Here is a 13,471-nt window from a genome sequence, read left to right on the forward strand (position 1 = left end):
CAGGGGGAATGGTGTTGTAGTAGTCTAGTGTGTCAGGGGGAATGGTGTTGTAGTAGTCTAGTGTGTCAGGGGGAATGGTGTTGTAGTAGTCTAGTGTGTCAGGGGGAATGGTGTTGTAGTAGTCTAGTGTGTCAGGGGGAATGGTGTTGTAGTAGTCTAGTGTGTCAGGGGGAATGGTGTTGTAGTAGTCTAGTGTGTCAGGGGGAATGGTGTTGTAGTAGTCTAGTGTGTCAGGGGGAATGGTGTTGTAGTAGTCTAATGTGTCAGGGGGAATGGTGTTGCAGTAGTCTAGGGTGGGAATAATGACAAGTGAACCTGGGGAGCTTTGCGTTCACATTTTCCTAAAAACAAGGAACCGGACTGCAGAATTCAAGCAAACCAAACTCAGACCACATCAAGACGGTCTCTGTTCAGTTCGGTGGCTCTTTTGAGCATTCTGAGTTCCTTTGGAGTGTTCACACTGTACAAAGAAAGAAGCGAACCGCACTGAGTTCACAAAAATTGTCTGAAAGTGACCAAGTGTGAAAGCACCATTAGGTGTTGTGCCAAAAGCTTAGCCACAATTTGTTTAAGCCGAATGTTTTAACCTTTTCTAAAACAAACACCCACATACTATTAAACCAATGAGTTCCAAAATAGTTAAGTGCTTCTAGAGATAAGTTTCTTTATTGTATTAGACAATAAGTATTCAGGTGTGGGTTAATATTCAACATACATCTCATTAGTGCAAACTAAAACAAGCGTTTAACATTTGAGACAATTTTCACACTTCAAAAGGAGATATGTGTTCATCTGACAGTTGAAATATAGTAGGGTATGACAATGTCACATCAACAAATACAAGGTTTGGGAGTAACAGCAAAATTGTTATAAGATCAGATAATTTAGAAAAACTAAATTACTTATTGGATTACTTTCACATTTTCTAACACCTCTTAAAAGGAATGTAATCCAGAAGTAATCAGAATACGTTACAGAGTTTGGGAAATCCAAAAGTTGCGCCTCTGATTAGAATTTGTCGGGTAACTAGTAACTGTAAAGGATTACATTCAGAAAGTAACCTACCCAACCCCAATTTGGAATAACCATCAGAGCTGTGGCAAATTACAGATCATGATCAAAATATGAAAAATCTAAATACGAATAACTAAATCAATGTCAATTATTAGGGATACAAAACATTGAACATTAGTGTCAGCTATAAACAAATACAATTTGTATATATATTTTGGGGTGTGTATGCCCCCACATATCAATATGGCATTAAGAGTTCTTTGAGATTCCATAATCAAACCATACATAGGTAGCAGTAAAGAACACTCAACATGGCTTCTGGTCCAGACCAATGGACATGTGTAGTGATTGCACAACAATACTGTCAGACTCAACACAAACATTGTTTAAATCTTTTCAGAAAGAAGCAGCAACCATAACAAATTGTTGCAATGCAGGATGATTACAACTGAAGCAAAGCAATATTGACTAACTTGACTGTCTTTCAGCTGCAAATGCACACACACACACTGGCTACTCAATGCCCTTCACCGCTGACTTGGGATCAATTTTCTTACTGCTCCAATATTGGCATCAACCAAGAGCTAAACCAACTGGACCCAGAACAGCTTTAAAGCAGAGTAACCAGAACACATACAGAGGGACACTCAAACCAGCTGGAACGAGGGTGTGGGTCACAGATCTCTGCAGAGCAACAAGGAGCGCTGAGGGTTGTATGTGTGTCTGTGTAAAGGCCTGGAGTTATAAGGAGGTGCTGGTCAGAAAATCTGCTGCTCGAACAGAATCTTCTCAAAGCCTTGCGGCGCCGTATGGTAGAAGTCACTGAACTGGCAGTCTAAGATGGCGCTGTCATCCACTGGGACAGAAGAGAAAGATCAAATCAACAAGTCAGTGTTCAGTAGGATACTTTAGCAGGTATAACTCACTGACTGGATCTCAATTTAGCACTTCAGCGTTAGGAACCACATGGGAAACCCTGTGTGCCAGCAACAACAAATAAACAGTAGTATTAAATTACCTTAACATCATATGCTACCAAAAGGAAGGATGTCAGTTTCAAGGATTTATACAGGGGGCACCGGTACGGAGTCAGTGTGGAGGATATATACAGGGGGCACCGGTACGGAGTCAGTGTGGAGGATATATACAGGGGGCACTGGTACGGAGTCAGTGTGGAGGATATATACAGGGGGCGCCGGTACGGAGTCAGTGTGGAGGATATATACAGGGGGCACTGGTACGGAGTCAGTGTGGAGGATATATACAGGGGGCACTGGTACGGAGTCAGTGTGGAGGATATATACAGGGGGCACTGGTACGGAGTCAGTGTGGAGGATATATACAGGGGGCACTGGTACGGAGTCAGTGTGGAGGATATATACAGGGGGCACCGGTACGGAGTCAGTGTGGAGGATATATACAGGGGGCACTGGTACGGAGTCAGTGTGGAGGATATATACAGGGGGCACTGGTACGGAGTCAGTGTGGAGGATATATACAGGGGGCGCCGGTACGGAGTCAGTGTGGAGGATATATACAGGGGGCACTGGTACGGAGTCAGTGTGGAGGATATATACAGGGGGCACCGGTACGGAGTCAGTGTGGAGGATATATACAGGGGGCACCGGTACGGAGTCAGTGTGGAGGATATATACAGGGGGCACTGGTACGGAGTCAGTGTGGAGGATATATACAGGGGGCACTGGTACGGAGTCAGTGTGGAGGATATATACAGGGGGCACCGGTACGTTGTCAGTGTGGAGGATATATACAGGGGGCACCGGTACGGAGTCAGTGTGGAGGATATATACAGGGGGCACCGGTACGGAGTCAGTGTGGAGGATATATACAGGGGGCACCGGTACCGAGTCAGTGTGGAGGATATATACAGGGGGCACCGGTACAGAGTCAGTGTGGAGGATATATACAGGGGGCACTGGTACAGAGTCAGTGTGGAGGATATATACAGGGGGCACCGGTACGGAGTCAGTGTGGAGGATATATACAGGGGGCACTGGTACGGAGTCAGTGTGGAGGATATATACAGGGGGCACTGGTACGGAGTCAGTGTGGAGGATATATACAGGGGGCACTGGTACAGAGTCAGTGTGGAGGATATATACAGGGGGCACCGGTACGGAGTCAGTGTGGAGGATATATACAGGGGGCACTGGTACGGAGTCAGTGTGGAGGATATATACAGGGGGCACTGGTACGGAGTCAGTGTGGAGGATATATACAGGGGGCACTGGTACAGAGTCAGTGTGGAGGATATATACAGGGGGCACCGGTACGGAGTCAGTGTGGAGGCTATATACAGGGGGCGCCGGTACGGAGTCAGTGTGCAGGTGTTCAGGCTAGTTGAGGTAATGTGTACATGTAGGTAGGGGTGAAGTGACCATGCATAGATAATAAACAGCGAGTAGCAGCAGTGTACAAAAGAGATGGGGGGGGGGGGTCAATGTAAATTGACCAGTGGCGATTTTATTAATTGTTCAGCAGTCTTATGGCTTGGGGGTAGAAGCTGTTGAGGAGCCTTTTGGTCCTAGACTTGGCACTCCAGTACCACTTGCTGTGCGGTAGCAGAGAAATAAATCTATAACTTGGGTGACTGAAGTCTGACAATTTTATGGGCTTTCCTCTGACACTGTCTATTATATAGTTCCTGGATGGCAGGAAGCTTGGCCCCAGTGATGTACTGGGCCGTCCTCACTACCCTCTGTAGCGCCTTATGGTCAGACGCCAAGCAGTTGCCATACCAGGCGGTGATCCAACCGGTCAGGAAGCTCTCGATGGTGCAGCTGTAGAACCGTTTAAGGATCTGGGGACCCATGCCAAATCTTTTCAGTCTCCTGAGGGGGGAAAGGTTTTGTCGTGCCCTCTTCACGACTGTCTTGGTATGTTTGGACCATGAAGGTCCCTGTGCATGCAGCTGTACACACACACACACACACACACACACTCACACTCACCATAAACCACTGGGAACACGGTGCCTCTGATCCCTGAAGCTGGACAGTGCATATTCTTGCCATTCAGATAGAGATTCAGCTCCACATGGTCGTATGTGATGCCCTGAGACGAAAAAAAACTGATTAGATTCCCTGTACACCTTCTGGCTGAATTTCCCCTTAGCCTGTCCAGAGAGGAAGAGGTAAATCAAAAGGTTTCACTCTTGCCAAAATAAGCCCAATGTGTTTCTATGGGTTTATTTTGGACCTAAGCTTGTCGCCTGCCTTCCTGACTTTGGGACAGCGACTCCCACTGGGCAGAGACATGAGCATCTCTTCATTATGTACAGGTCCAAGAGGCATCTAAACAGCTTCTATCCCCAAGCAATAAGACTCCTGAACACCTAATCAAATGACTACCCAGACTATTTACATTGTCCACCCTCTCCCCCTCTTTTACACCACTGCTACTCTGTTAGCATCTATGCATAATCACTTTAATAACTCTACCTACATGTACATATTACCTCAACTAACTGGTGCCCGCACACATTGACTCTGTACATAGTCTCCCTATTGTTATTTTACTGCTGATCTTTAACGACTTGTAACTTTTATTTGTTATTCTTAGCCATATTTTTTTTAACTGCATTGTTGGGGCTCGTAAGTAAGCATTCACTGTTGTATTGGACGCACGTGACTAATACAATTCTATTTGATCTCTGGCCCAATCTACCTCTATAGGAGGTGGGACTTCCTCCAAAACACCTTAAGTAGCCTCACCTGTCCATAATCAGTGTGACAACCTAATGGACTGGAACAGAGATACTAATTCATCTCCGACCGAACAATGGGAGTTGTTGTCCCAAAGGCAGGCCATTTCATTATTGACCTGCTTATCACCGTTGCCTACGTGGACAGGAGTGGACCCACACACTTCGCCTCTTCCGCTCTGACTGCAAGCATGTCTGTGTAGTGTTTGGAGAACATGTTTATTGTGTAGTTTAAAGCTAAAGACTAATGTTTTTTTCTTTGTATAACATGGATGTGTTACTGAGTAAGTTTGTCGCATTCCTTTTTGTGCCCATGTAGTTGGTGTTGGACTACCTTTTATCAGAAGATAATAATATTGCTGTGTTTCAATTATGCCATGTGCTTTCCTTGCTTTGCTTGAGATGTTATAGAGCATGTTCATTAACACTTTAATAAAGACCTTGAGTATATGTATACAACAGGCTTAGTTGCACTACACCAGACTAGTCCACTCACCACAATGTCCCCCTCCTGTGGAAGGCTATTGGCAGGGAGGCGGTTCTTCTCCTCGTTGTTGTGATACATCGAGCCATCATGCCTCAGGACAAGGCTGTTGATGTCCTGCCCCATGGGGACCTGGTTCAGGTTCACCTTCTGAGTTGCCACACCTATCCCCCATATACCTGCACACAGATGTCAGAACCTTTAAAAACAAGCTTGCCAACACAAATCGTACAGTGCTGGTCTTCAAACCATTTTATTTGAAGTTCAGGGGTGGAACTATATTGGTATATGGTCATTTCGACTACGAGGAGAGCAGTCCTTCTAGTCAATGTTTTGGATAGCTTGGACTAGCTTTTTTTGCTTTCCAGTATCGCTTCCAGCAACCATGGTTGGTGTGTAACCAGGCTGGTTCAGGACAGTAAGTATGTAGACTTCTACCCACACGTACCCCCAGTGGAGGGTGTGTACTGTAAATCCTAGAACCACTGGAGTGGACACCTGTAGCCCTGATTCCGCCAGATGGCGCTATTATCCTTACGTTGTTTGTCATCGACGTCCTGCATTAAACTGCAGAGCTGGTAATAAATACACTCGTGTCCCCTGCGACCTGTTCGTACATAAAACATCATCCATTCAGGCTGCAAATGCGTCATTTTCCTCCTTAACCTGATTTAATGGCCCGCCAACCTAAAAAGTGTTAATATGCATACTGTCTTAACAAAACACAATATTCCAATTCAGCCAATCAGGTTGAAGCAGTCTGTTTACCACAGGATGAATGCGATGCGCAGCAAGTAGCATTAGCCACTCTAGCATTGTGGTGAACAAATGTGTTTCGTTAAAACGGTATGCATATTCTCCCAGCTTTTTTTTAGCCGGCGGGACATTCAATTAAGGAAACTACTTCTCCAGCCTGAATGGAGGATGTTTTATGTACGAACCGGTAGACTGTATTACCAGCCGTGCAGTTTAATAAAAATATTGTCTATTATTTTAACAAGATGGTCGAGTGACACTAACAATATAAATCCCTGTCCTCAAAGATGGAAGGCAGGCGAGCGGAGGCAACACCAGGTCGGACCATTATAGCCAATGAGAGGACAGATAAGTGTGAACAGGCACAACGTTGCCGAAATGCCACGTGCGTCCACTTATCAGTAGATTCATAACAACCTAACCATCACATAACGTAAGCCTCAGGTGGCAAATTAGAAATTACATTTGTTGACCAAGATCGATACTCATTGACCTCCATACAGACAGTTTTTGGGCAGAGTAAACCCTTTCGCGTCGCCTCTTCCTGTCTGGTTTAATGCGAATGACAAACGACATAAGGATTATAGAGCCATCTAGCGGAAGCAGGGTTTTGACTAGGTGGTATAGAGCTATGACAGGAAGTGATTTAGGTTCAGGTTAAGATAATTAGGTTAGTTTGAAATAGGGTTAGCTAAAATCTGAGAGCGACTTCCGGGAATGCTTGCTAAACACACCTGTATGAAAGACTATGGAGAATAAATATGAGTTCATCATAGGAGAGCTGTAGCGCCACCTACCGGTGAGGTGAAGTAGATGCACGCTGGGTGATCTCTGAGAAAGAAGTAACTACTGAACAAAAATATAAAAACGCAACATCCAACAAATGTACTGAGTTACAATTCAAATAAGGGAATCAGTCAACTTAAATAAATTAAGTAGGCACTAATCTATGAATTTCACACAACAGAAGACTGTATTTTACCAAATAGGGCCATATTATGGCAAGAACAGCTCAAATAAGCTAAGAGAAACGACAGTCCGTCATTACTTTAAGACATGAAGGTCCGTCAATATGGAACAATTCAAGAACTTTGAAAGTTTCTCCAAGTCCAGTCTCAAAAACCATCAAGCGCCATGATGAAACTGGCTCTCATGAAGACCGCCACAGGAAAGGACTCAGAGTTACCACTGCTGCAGAGGATAAGTTCATTAGATGTACCAGCCTCAGAAATTGCAGCCCAATAAATGCTTCAGAGTTCAAGTAACAGACTACTCATCATCAACTGTTCAGAAGAGACTGCGTGAATCAGGCCTTCATGGTCAAATTGCTGCAAAGAAACCACTACTGGCCTTTTTAGGGAGTTCAGCCACCGTGCTTCTACACCTGCATTCCTTGCTGTTTGGGGTTTTAGGCTGGGTTTCTATACAGCACTTTGTGACATCAGCTGATGTAGGAAGGGCATTATAAATACATTTGATTGATACTAAAGGTCACCAATAATAAGAAGAGACATGCTTGGGCCAAGAAACATGAGTAATGGACATTAGACAGGTGGAAATCTGTCCTTTGGTCTGATGAGTCCAAATTTGAGATTTTGGTTCCAACTGCCGTGTCTTTGTGAGACGCAGAGCAGGTGGATGGATGATCTCTGCATTTGTGGTTCCCACCGTGAAGCATTAAGGAGGAGGTGTGATGGTGTGGGGGGTGCTAGTGATACTGCCAGTGATTTATTTAGAATTCAAGGCACACTTAACCAGCATGGCTACCACAGCCTTCTGTAGCGATACGCCATCGCATCTGGTTTGAGCTTAATGGGACTATCATTTGTTTTTCAACAGGACAATGACCCAACACCTCCAGGCTGAGTAAGGGAAGAAGAAGTGTGATAGAGTGCTGCATCAGATGACCTGGCTTCCACAATCACCTGACCTCAACCTAATTGAGATGGTTTGGGATGAGTTAAGACCGCAGATTGAAGGAAAAGCAGCCAACAAGTGCTCATTATATGTGGGAACTCCTTCAAGAATGTTGCTAAAGCATTCCACATGAAGCTGAGAGAATGCCAAGCATGTGCAAAGCTGTCATCAAGGCAAAGGGTGGCTACTTTGAAGAATATAAAACATATTTAGATTTGTTTAATGCTTCTTTGGTTACTACATGATTCCATCTGTGTTATTTCATCATTTTGATGTCTTCAGTATTATTCTACAATGTAGAACATCGTAAAATACAGAACAACCCTTGAGTGGGTGTGTCCACACTTCTGACTGGTTCGGTGCGTGCATATATAATATATATGCAGTTGTGTGAGGATCATGGTGCTGTGTGGCTGCACCCATCTGATCTTTCATTAGTGAAGTCACAGCCGTGTTGTCCTGTGCAGCACATAACCTATTGTAGCCGTATTCTTTACAGATCATGTAATTGGAGGTTGTATTAAGCTTATACCGGCCATTTAATATTGTATATAATTTCCTTTTTTTCAGAACCACACACACTCTTGGTTAAAACAATTTAAACCATACCTTGTGCGTTAACACATACTCTGTGCTGTGCCATTCCTGCTTTATGTGAATCAAGGTTATTAAACCACCTCAGCTGGAATCCTACCTGTCTGTCATATCTGCCCTTACAAGCACCTGGGAGAGAACACAATGTGCTCAGAAAACACTAAGAACATACAGTCCAACAGGTCCTCCAAACAGGCCAGGGTTTGGAAAGTCAAATAAGAAATAAAAAAATAAAAAATCTTCCTTAGTTGTTCATTTTCTCAATCTAAAAGGCACAACCTAGATTCAAGAAAATGTCTTATGTAGTTGAACATACCATTACTCAAACCTCGTGAAAAACTGACACGTTTTCATTTGTCAAAAACAACTTACATCGAAGGAGTGCCTTTGATTTGAAGGCATGCACATGCGCAGTTCGGCGCGAGATGACCGTTAGACCCGATGACCAAAGTCGCCATGACATGATGGATCCATCATAGCCATGACCATCGTCATATTGTAGCTGTAGACCTGTCTTATCCTAACCTGTTACGAAAAGTCACTAAGGACAAAAGTTGGATTCAGACGTCCATTTTATAGCGAGGGACACATTTCACTTTACATCTGGTAAGTATAGTTTCTAGAGATTATACATATTTTGTTGACAGTCCGTTTTTTTTGGTGATGCCGGCTATATTGTAAAGTTAAGGTAATTTCCCGTTACCAGCCACCAGAGTGAATCACAACTCGGGGAATTGTTATTATATTATACAAACTCCGATGTTACGTCCCAAAGCTGCCCTGCCTGATGCGCGCACACCAAAGGATATTCCCCATAGTTCCTTATCCATTTGATCTCCCACACAAAGACAGGTAGACAGAAACGCCAACGTTACATGGACTCATGTTCAATCATTACCTGTGGACTGGATCTTGAACTCAAAGTAACTCTTGTTTTGGTGCAAGGGAGCGTTGGCGAGGCAACCCCCGGTGCCACATATCCTCCGGCCACTCTTCACGATGACCACATCCGTGCCTGTACAAGAAAAACATCTATATTTGTATTTTATTTACGACGGCGTTGTCAAAAACAGCCAGCTGAACAGTAGCTAGGTTAACCCCATCGGCATTCTCTCGAAGATTTACAGCTTAAAACAACGAACCGTCAGAAATATTTCCTCTCACCCATATGATGAGTGTCTAACTGGACGTTAGGCATTTCTTTGAGGGGAATGTGCCCCGTTCCCCCATCTCCGCAGCATCCCAGACAACACGTAAACAGTGCAGCCATTCTTGTGCTAAAATATTATCCGGAAATAGTCACGCCGAAGAAGTCAACAAGAGCTGAAGGAGATCATGAGAAAACTACCATCACAATGAACCAGCGACACCTGGTGGCAGTCATACCACAGTGTCATGAGCCATATATGCGCTCCTTTCCAATGCGTCCAATCACATTGCTTATAAAGCAGCGGCTCCTGATGGCATGGAAACAAGGGAAGAAAATCAAGGTCAAAATGTTTTTTTTACACGTGACTTTGTAGCAATTGGTTATCAATGTGTCAAGCTTGGGACACATGGCATAATCAAATGTGTGTAGAGTGGGAATTCCATCTGGGATCAAATAACTGGGCAAATGTCTGTAATGAGCACCAATATTGTTGCTGGGTAGGCCTACATGTCGTCAGTTAAAAAAGGAGCCAGTTCAGTAGCCTATCACCAAGTCTTTTGAGAGCACTTCCAATAGGCTACTTTGTATCCATGCACTGGGTATCAGTGGGGATGAAAATTACAATGCAAATTGACATGCACTATTGCCTGACGTTCAAACTTCACACATAAGAATCGATTAACGTTACTTCAAGTTCATAATGACGTATACAACTGGTGCGATAGAGGCAGTGATCAAAAGCCGGGTGACTAAGAACCTAATGGTTGACAATCTTTCACGCTGTAAAAATGTTTTGCATAGCAACAGCCCGCCTCCCCTCTCCAATTTGCAGGGATCCTCTATATTGTTCCTACTGAAAAATAAAACGCATCTTGTTCTTTAAAATAAAAAATTATGTACTTAAAAAAACGCTGCCTTTAATATCACTGAGATGTTTTTACTTTCTGCGCGCCACTGTATCAGGCGCGTACTATAGTGCGCGCTATTTGGAGCTGGAAGGTTCGCTAGTGTAGTGCTGTGGTCATGAAATGGTTAATTTTTTCTCCCGGAAAGGGCGAAGTCTGCACAGCAACAAGCGCCATGATTGCGTTGCACTGTGCGTCTCAGCAGCTGGTAAGTGTTTTTTTTTGTCCAGTTGCATGTTGCTATACGCTTGCAAAAGCTGTCATAACCATCCTCAATACCGTGCCAATAGGACATACTCGTGTGTGATCTAATTTATAGACTGAAACTTGTTTATACTGAGTGGTAATCGTTGGTGGAAGTTTGTGTTTATGCAGCATAGCTTATATTGCTAAGGATACGTTTCAGCAGGCTATTAACATTAAATCAGAAGTCAAATCTAAAGTGAGTGGGAACTTAGTCGTTACCATCTCATCTATATATAGACCAGTTGGATGAAACGGCTGTGTCGTGATTGCGTGATATCCCGTCTCATAAAAAAAAAATCTAGTGTGAACACTAAACTAGGTCGTTGAACATAGGAAAAAAAAATAGGGACCGTTGCGATAGGTTTTTCACTGTAGCCAAATAGTCTATGCGTCTAGGCATGATGTTCCACTGCGCTTTCTATTTTCATATTTTACGCGGGTACATCGACACCTCTCATTTTCCTTTTTTTAGGGTGGCTGAATTTTAACACCAGTCGCTGGAGTGGATAGTCTGTGCGTTTTATCCAAAGTGTTGTCACGCGTAATTCTAGTGATGTGCATTTCCACCATCACTACCTGTGAATTATTGCGCTGTTGGGTGATGTAGCTAAACAAACGGGTATGTTTAACTGACGGGTAGTGTATTGATCTATTATTTTCGATTTATTCGCCACTCAATCCTGGTTGTATTTTATTTCAGAACACCATGGAGCTTCTAGAGGAGGACCTGACTTGCCCAATTTGCTGCTGTCTCTTTGAGGACCCCCGAGTTCTGCCGTGCTCACACAGCTTCTGCAAGAAGTGCTTGGAGGGGATTCTGGAGGGGAACAACCGAGGACCTGTTTGGAGACCCCCGTTCAAATGCCCCAGTTGCCGCAAGGAGACTCCTCAAAACGGCATAAACAGCCTCCAGATCAACTACTCGTTACGTGGAATCGTTGAGAAATACAACAAAATCAGAGTGTTGCCCAGGATGGCCCTGTGCAAACACCACAGTGGTCAACCGCTTAATATATTCTGTGCCACAGACTTGAAACTTATTTGTGGATTTTGTGCAACAACTGACGACCATAAAGGACATACATTCTGTGCCCTGGAAGACGCGTACGAGCAGGAGAAATCCGCATTTGAGGAGCTGTCCCAGGGAGTGGAGAGTTGGCACAGCACGGATATTCTATCCTGCCTGGAGACACTGGAAGCCAGTAAGAAAAAGGCGCTCCAGTTAGTTTCCAGGGACGCAGAGAAAGTAACCGAATATTTTGTCAAACTGATCAACGCCCTGGACCACAAAAAGAACGAGATCCTCTCAGATTTTGAGACGCTGAAGTTGGTGGTGATGCAAGCCTACGACCCAGAGATCAATAAATTGAGCGATGCGTTGGAGGAGCAGAAGCGCGCTCTCAGCATCGCCGAGTCCTTCAGGAATGTGACCGACCCCCTTTGCTTTCTCGAGCAGATGCAGGATTTCAGGGAGAAGTTGCGCGTTGTCCGGGAAACTCCGCTGCCCTCCCGGACAGACATGGACGTCGGTCCCCTGGTCAGGAATTTTGACGTCAAAAACTGGGACTCAATGAAGCTCAAAGATGTAGACAAGCTCTCCGTTCCGCACGAGAGTGGCGTGTATAGCTCAACGACTCCGCATTCAGGCGGCAGAGCGCTGGGGAGAGTGGTCGTGTTTTTTGTGTGCCTTTTATGCGCCCTGGTCTTTCTGCAGCCGGACAGCCTGACCGCGGTGTCAGCCCAAATCTCCTCGCTCGGCCATGTCTACCTGCCAGTGCTCGCTGGATGGCTGGAACTGGCTCACGGTGCGTGGCAGTGCTGGGGAGAGGTAGTGGATGCCTGCGTTGCCTGGTGGGTGCGTTTCTGAACTGTATCCCGAACCTCTAAGACACCTGCCGATTTTCTTGACCGCCTTGTAAACACAACTAGCGTGTTATTTTTGCTACATGGATCTGAAGCAAGCAATGTCCATGCTATAAGTAGATTTATAGCAAACACTAGAAAGATATTCAAGTATTTAGAAGCACATATGTATCATGCTTTGTGAATTTATATATATATATATATATATATAATCTAAACGTAGGACAACCATACAACACTAAGTTAAATCAAAACACTATTGCAGTACATTAAATGTTGTCATTTGAGAACGCTATTCTGGTGAGTGTTAAGCATCAGCTCTGACCAGGGGCACCATCCATCCTTCTCCAAGCCATATGATCATCACACAGGTCAGTCTGTCACCTCAGGATATTTATTTTACTATACATTCCACAGGCTAGATTGTAGGATAGGAATAATATTTACATCGAGTTTAAGTGCTGTCGTTTATTTTTGCCTTACTTTAATTGACCATCTGTTGAGTTGGTATGAGGCATTATGACCTGTCACCAGACTCATTTTTTTGCCTAATAAAACATACATTTTGTCTTTTCCTTCATCTTTATTTTTGAGTGACTGAGGGGATTTCACAAATTGTGGAGGCACTTGTAGGCTACTTTACCGGTCAAGGTCATAAGTGAAGCTTCAATTGGTGCGCCTGCACACTGCTCACGTGACATGAAATACCATGCACCCGCACAGGCGTTCAAATGCTCGTTTGACGTTTGTCTTCCCCGTGGATCGGTCATCACTGCGCGATTTAACCTCCACGGGGGCCAAGGTTGAATGTTGCATAA

The 13,471-nt window shown here is 44.3% G+C and overlaps 2 protein-coding genes across 4 annotated transcripts; one reads left to right on the top strand and one right to left on the bottom strand.

Moving 5' to 3' along the window:
- Positions 1 to 644: 644 nt before the first annotated feature.
- On the bottom strand, positions 645 to 9,905 carry LOC118366763 (SPRY domain-containing protein 7). Its single transcript, XM_035749415.2, has 5 exons — positions 9,654 to 9,905; positions 9,388 to 9,504; positions 5,235 to 5,401; positions 3,987 to 4,089; positions 645 to 1,870 (listed from the first exon to the last, which is right to left on the bottom strand). Exons 1-5 carry the CDS (start codon positions 9,757 to 9,759, stop codon positions 1,773 to 1,775), a joined length of 591 nt encoding a protein of 196 aa, XP_035605308.1. The 5' UTR covers positions 9,760 to 9,905; the 3' UTR covers positions 645 to 1,772.
- On the top strand, positions 8,934 to 13,228 carry LOC118366762 (tripartite motif-containing 13). Of its 3 annotated transcripts, none has more exons than XM_035749414.2 (2): positions 8,934 to 9,095; positions 11,491 to 13,228. In XM_035749414.2, exon 2 carries the CDS (start codon positions 11,497 to 11,499, stop codon positions 12,655 to 12,657), a length of 1,161 nt encoding a protein of 386 aa, XP_035605307.1. In that variant the 5' UTR covers positions 8,934 to 9,095; positions 11,491 to 11,496; the 3' UTR covers positions 12,658 to 13,228. The 3 variants fall into 3 exon arrangements, with proteins under 3 accessions (XP_035605307.1, XP_035605305.1, XP_035605306.1); XM_035749412.2 differs by lacking the exon at positions 8,934 to 9,095 and adding an exon at positions 9,968 to 10,752; XM_035749413.2 differs by lacking the exon at positions 8,934 to 9,095 and adding an exon at positions 10,779 to 11,409.
- Positions 13,229 to 13,471: the final 243 nt, after the last annotated feature.

Source organism: Oncorhynchus keta, chromosome 34, assembly GCF_023373465.1.
Source record: "Oncorhynchus keta strain PuntledgeMale-10-30-2019 chromosome 34, Oket_V2, whole genome shotgun sequence".
NCBI classification, from domain to species: Eukaryota; Metazoa; Chordata; class Actinopteri; order Salmoniformes; family Salmonidae; genus Oncorhynchus; species Oncorhynchus keta.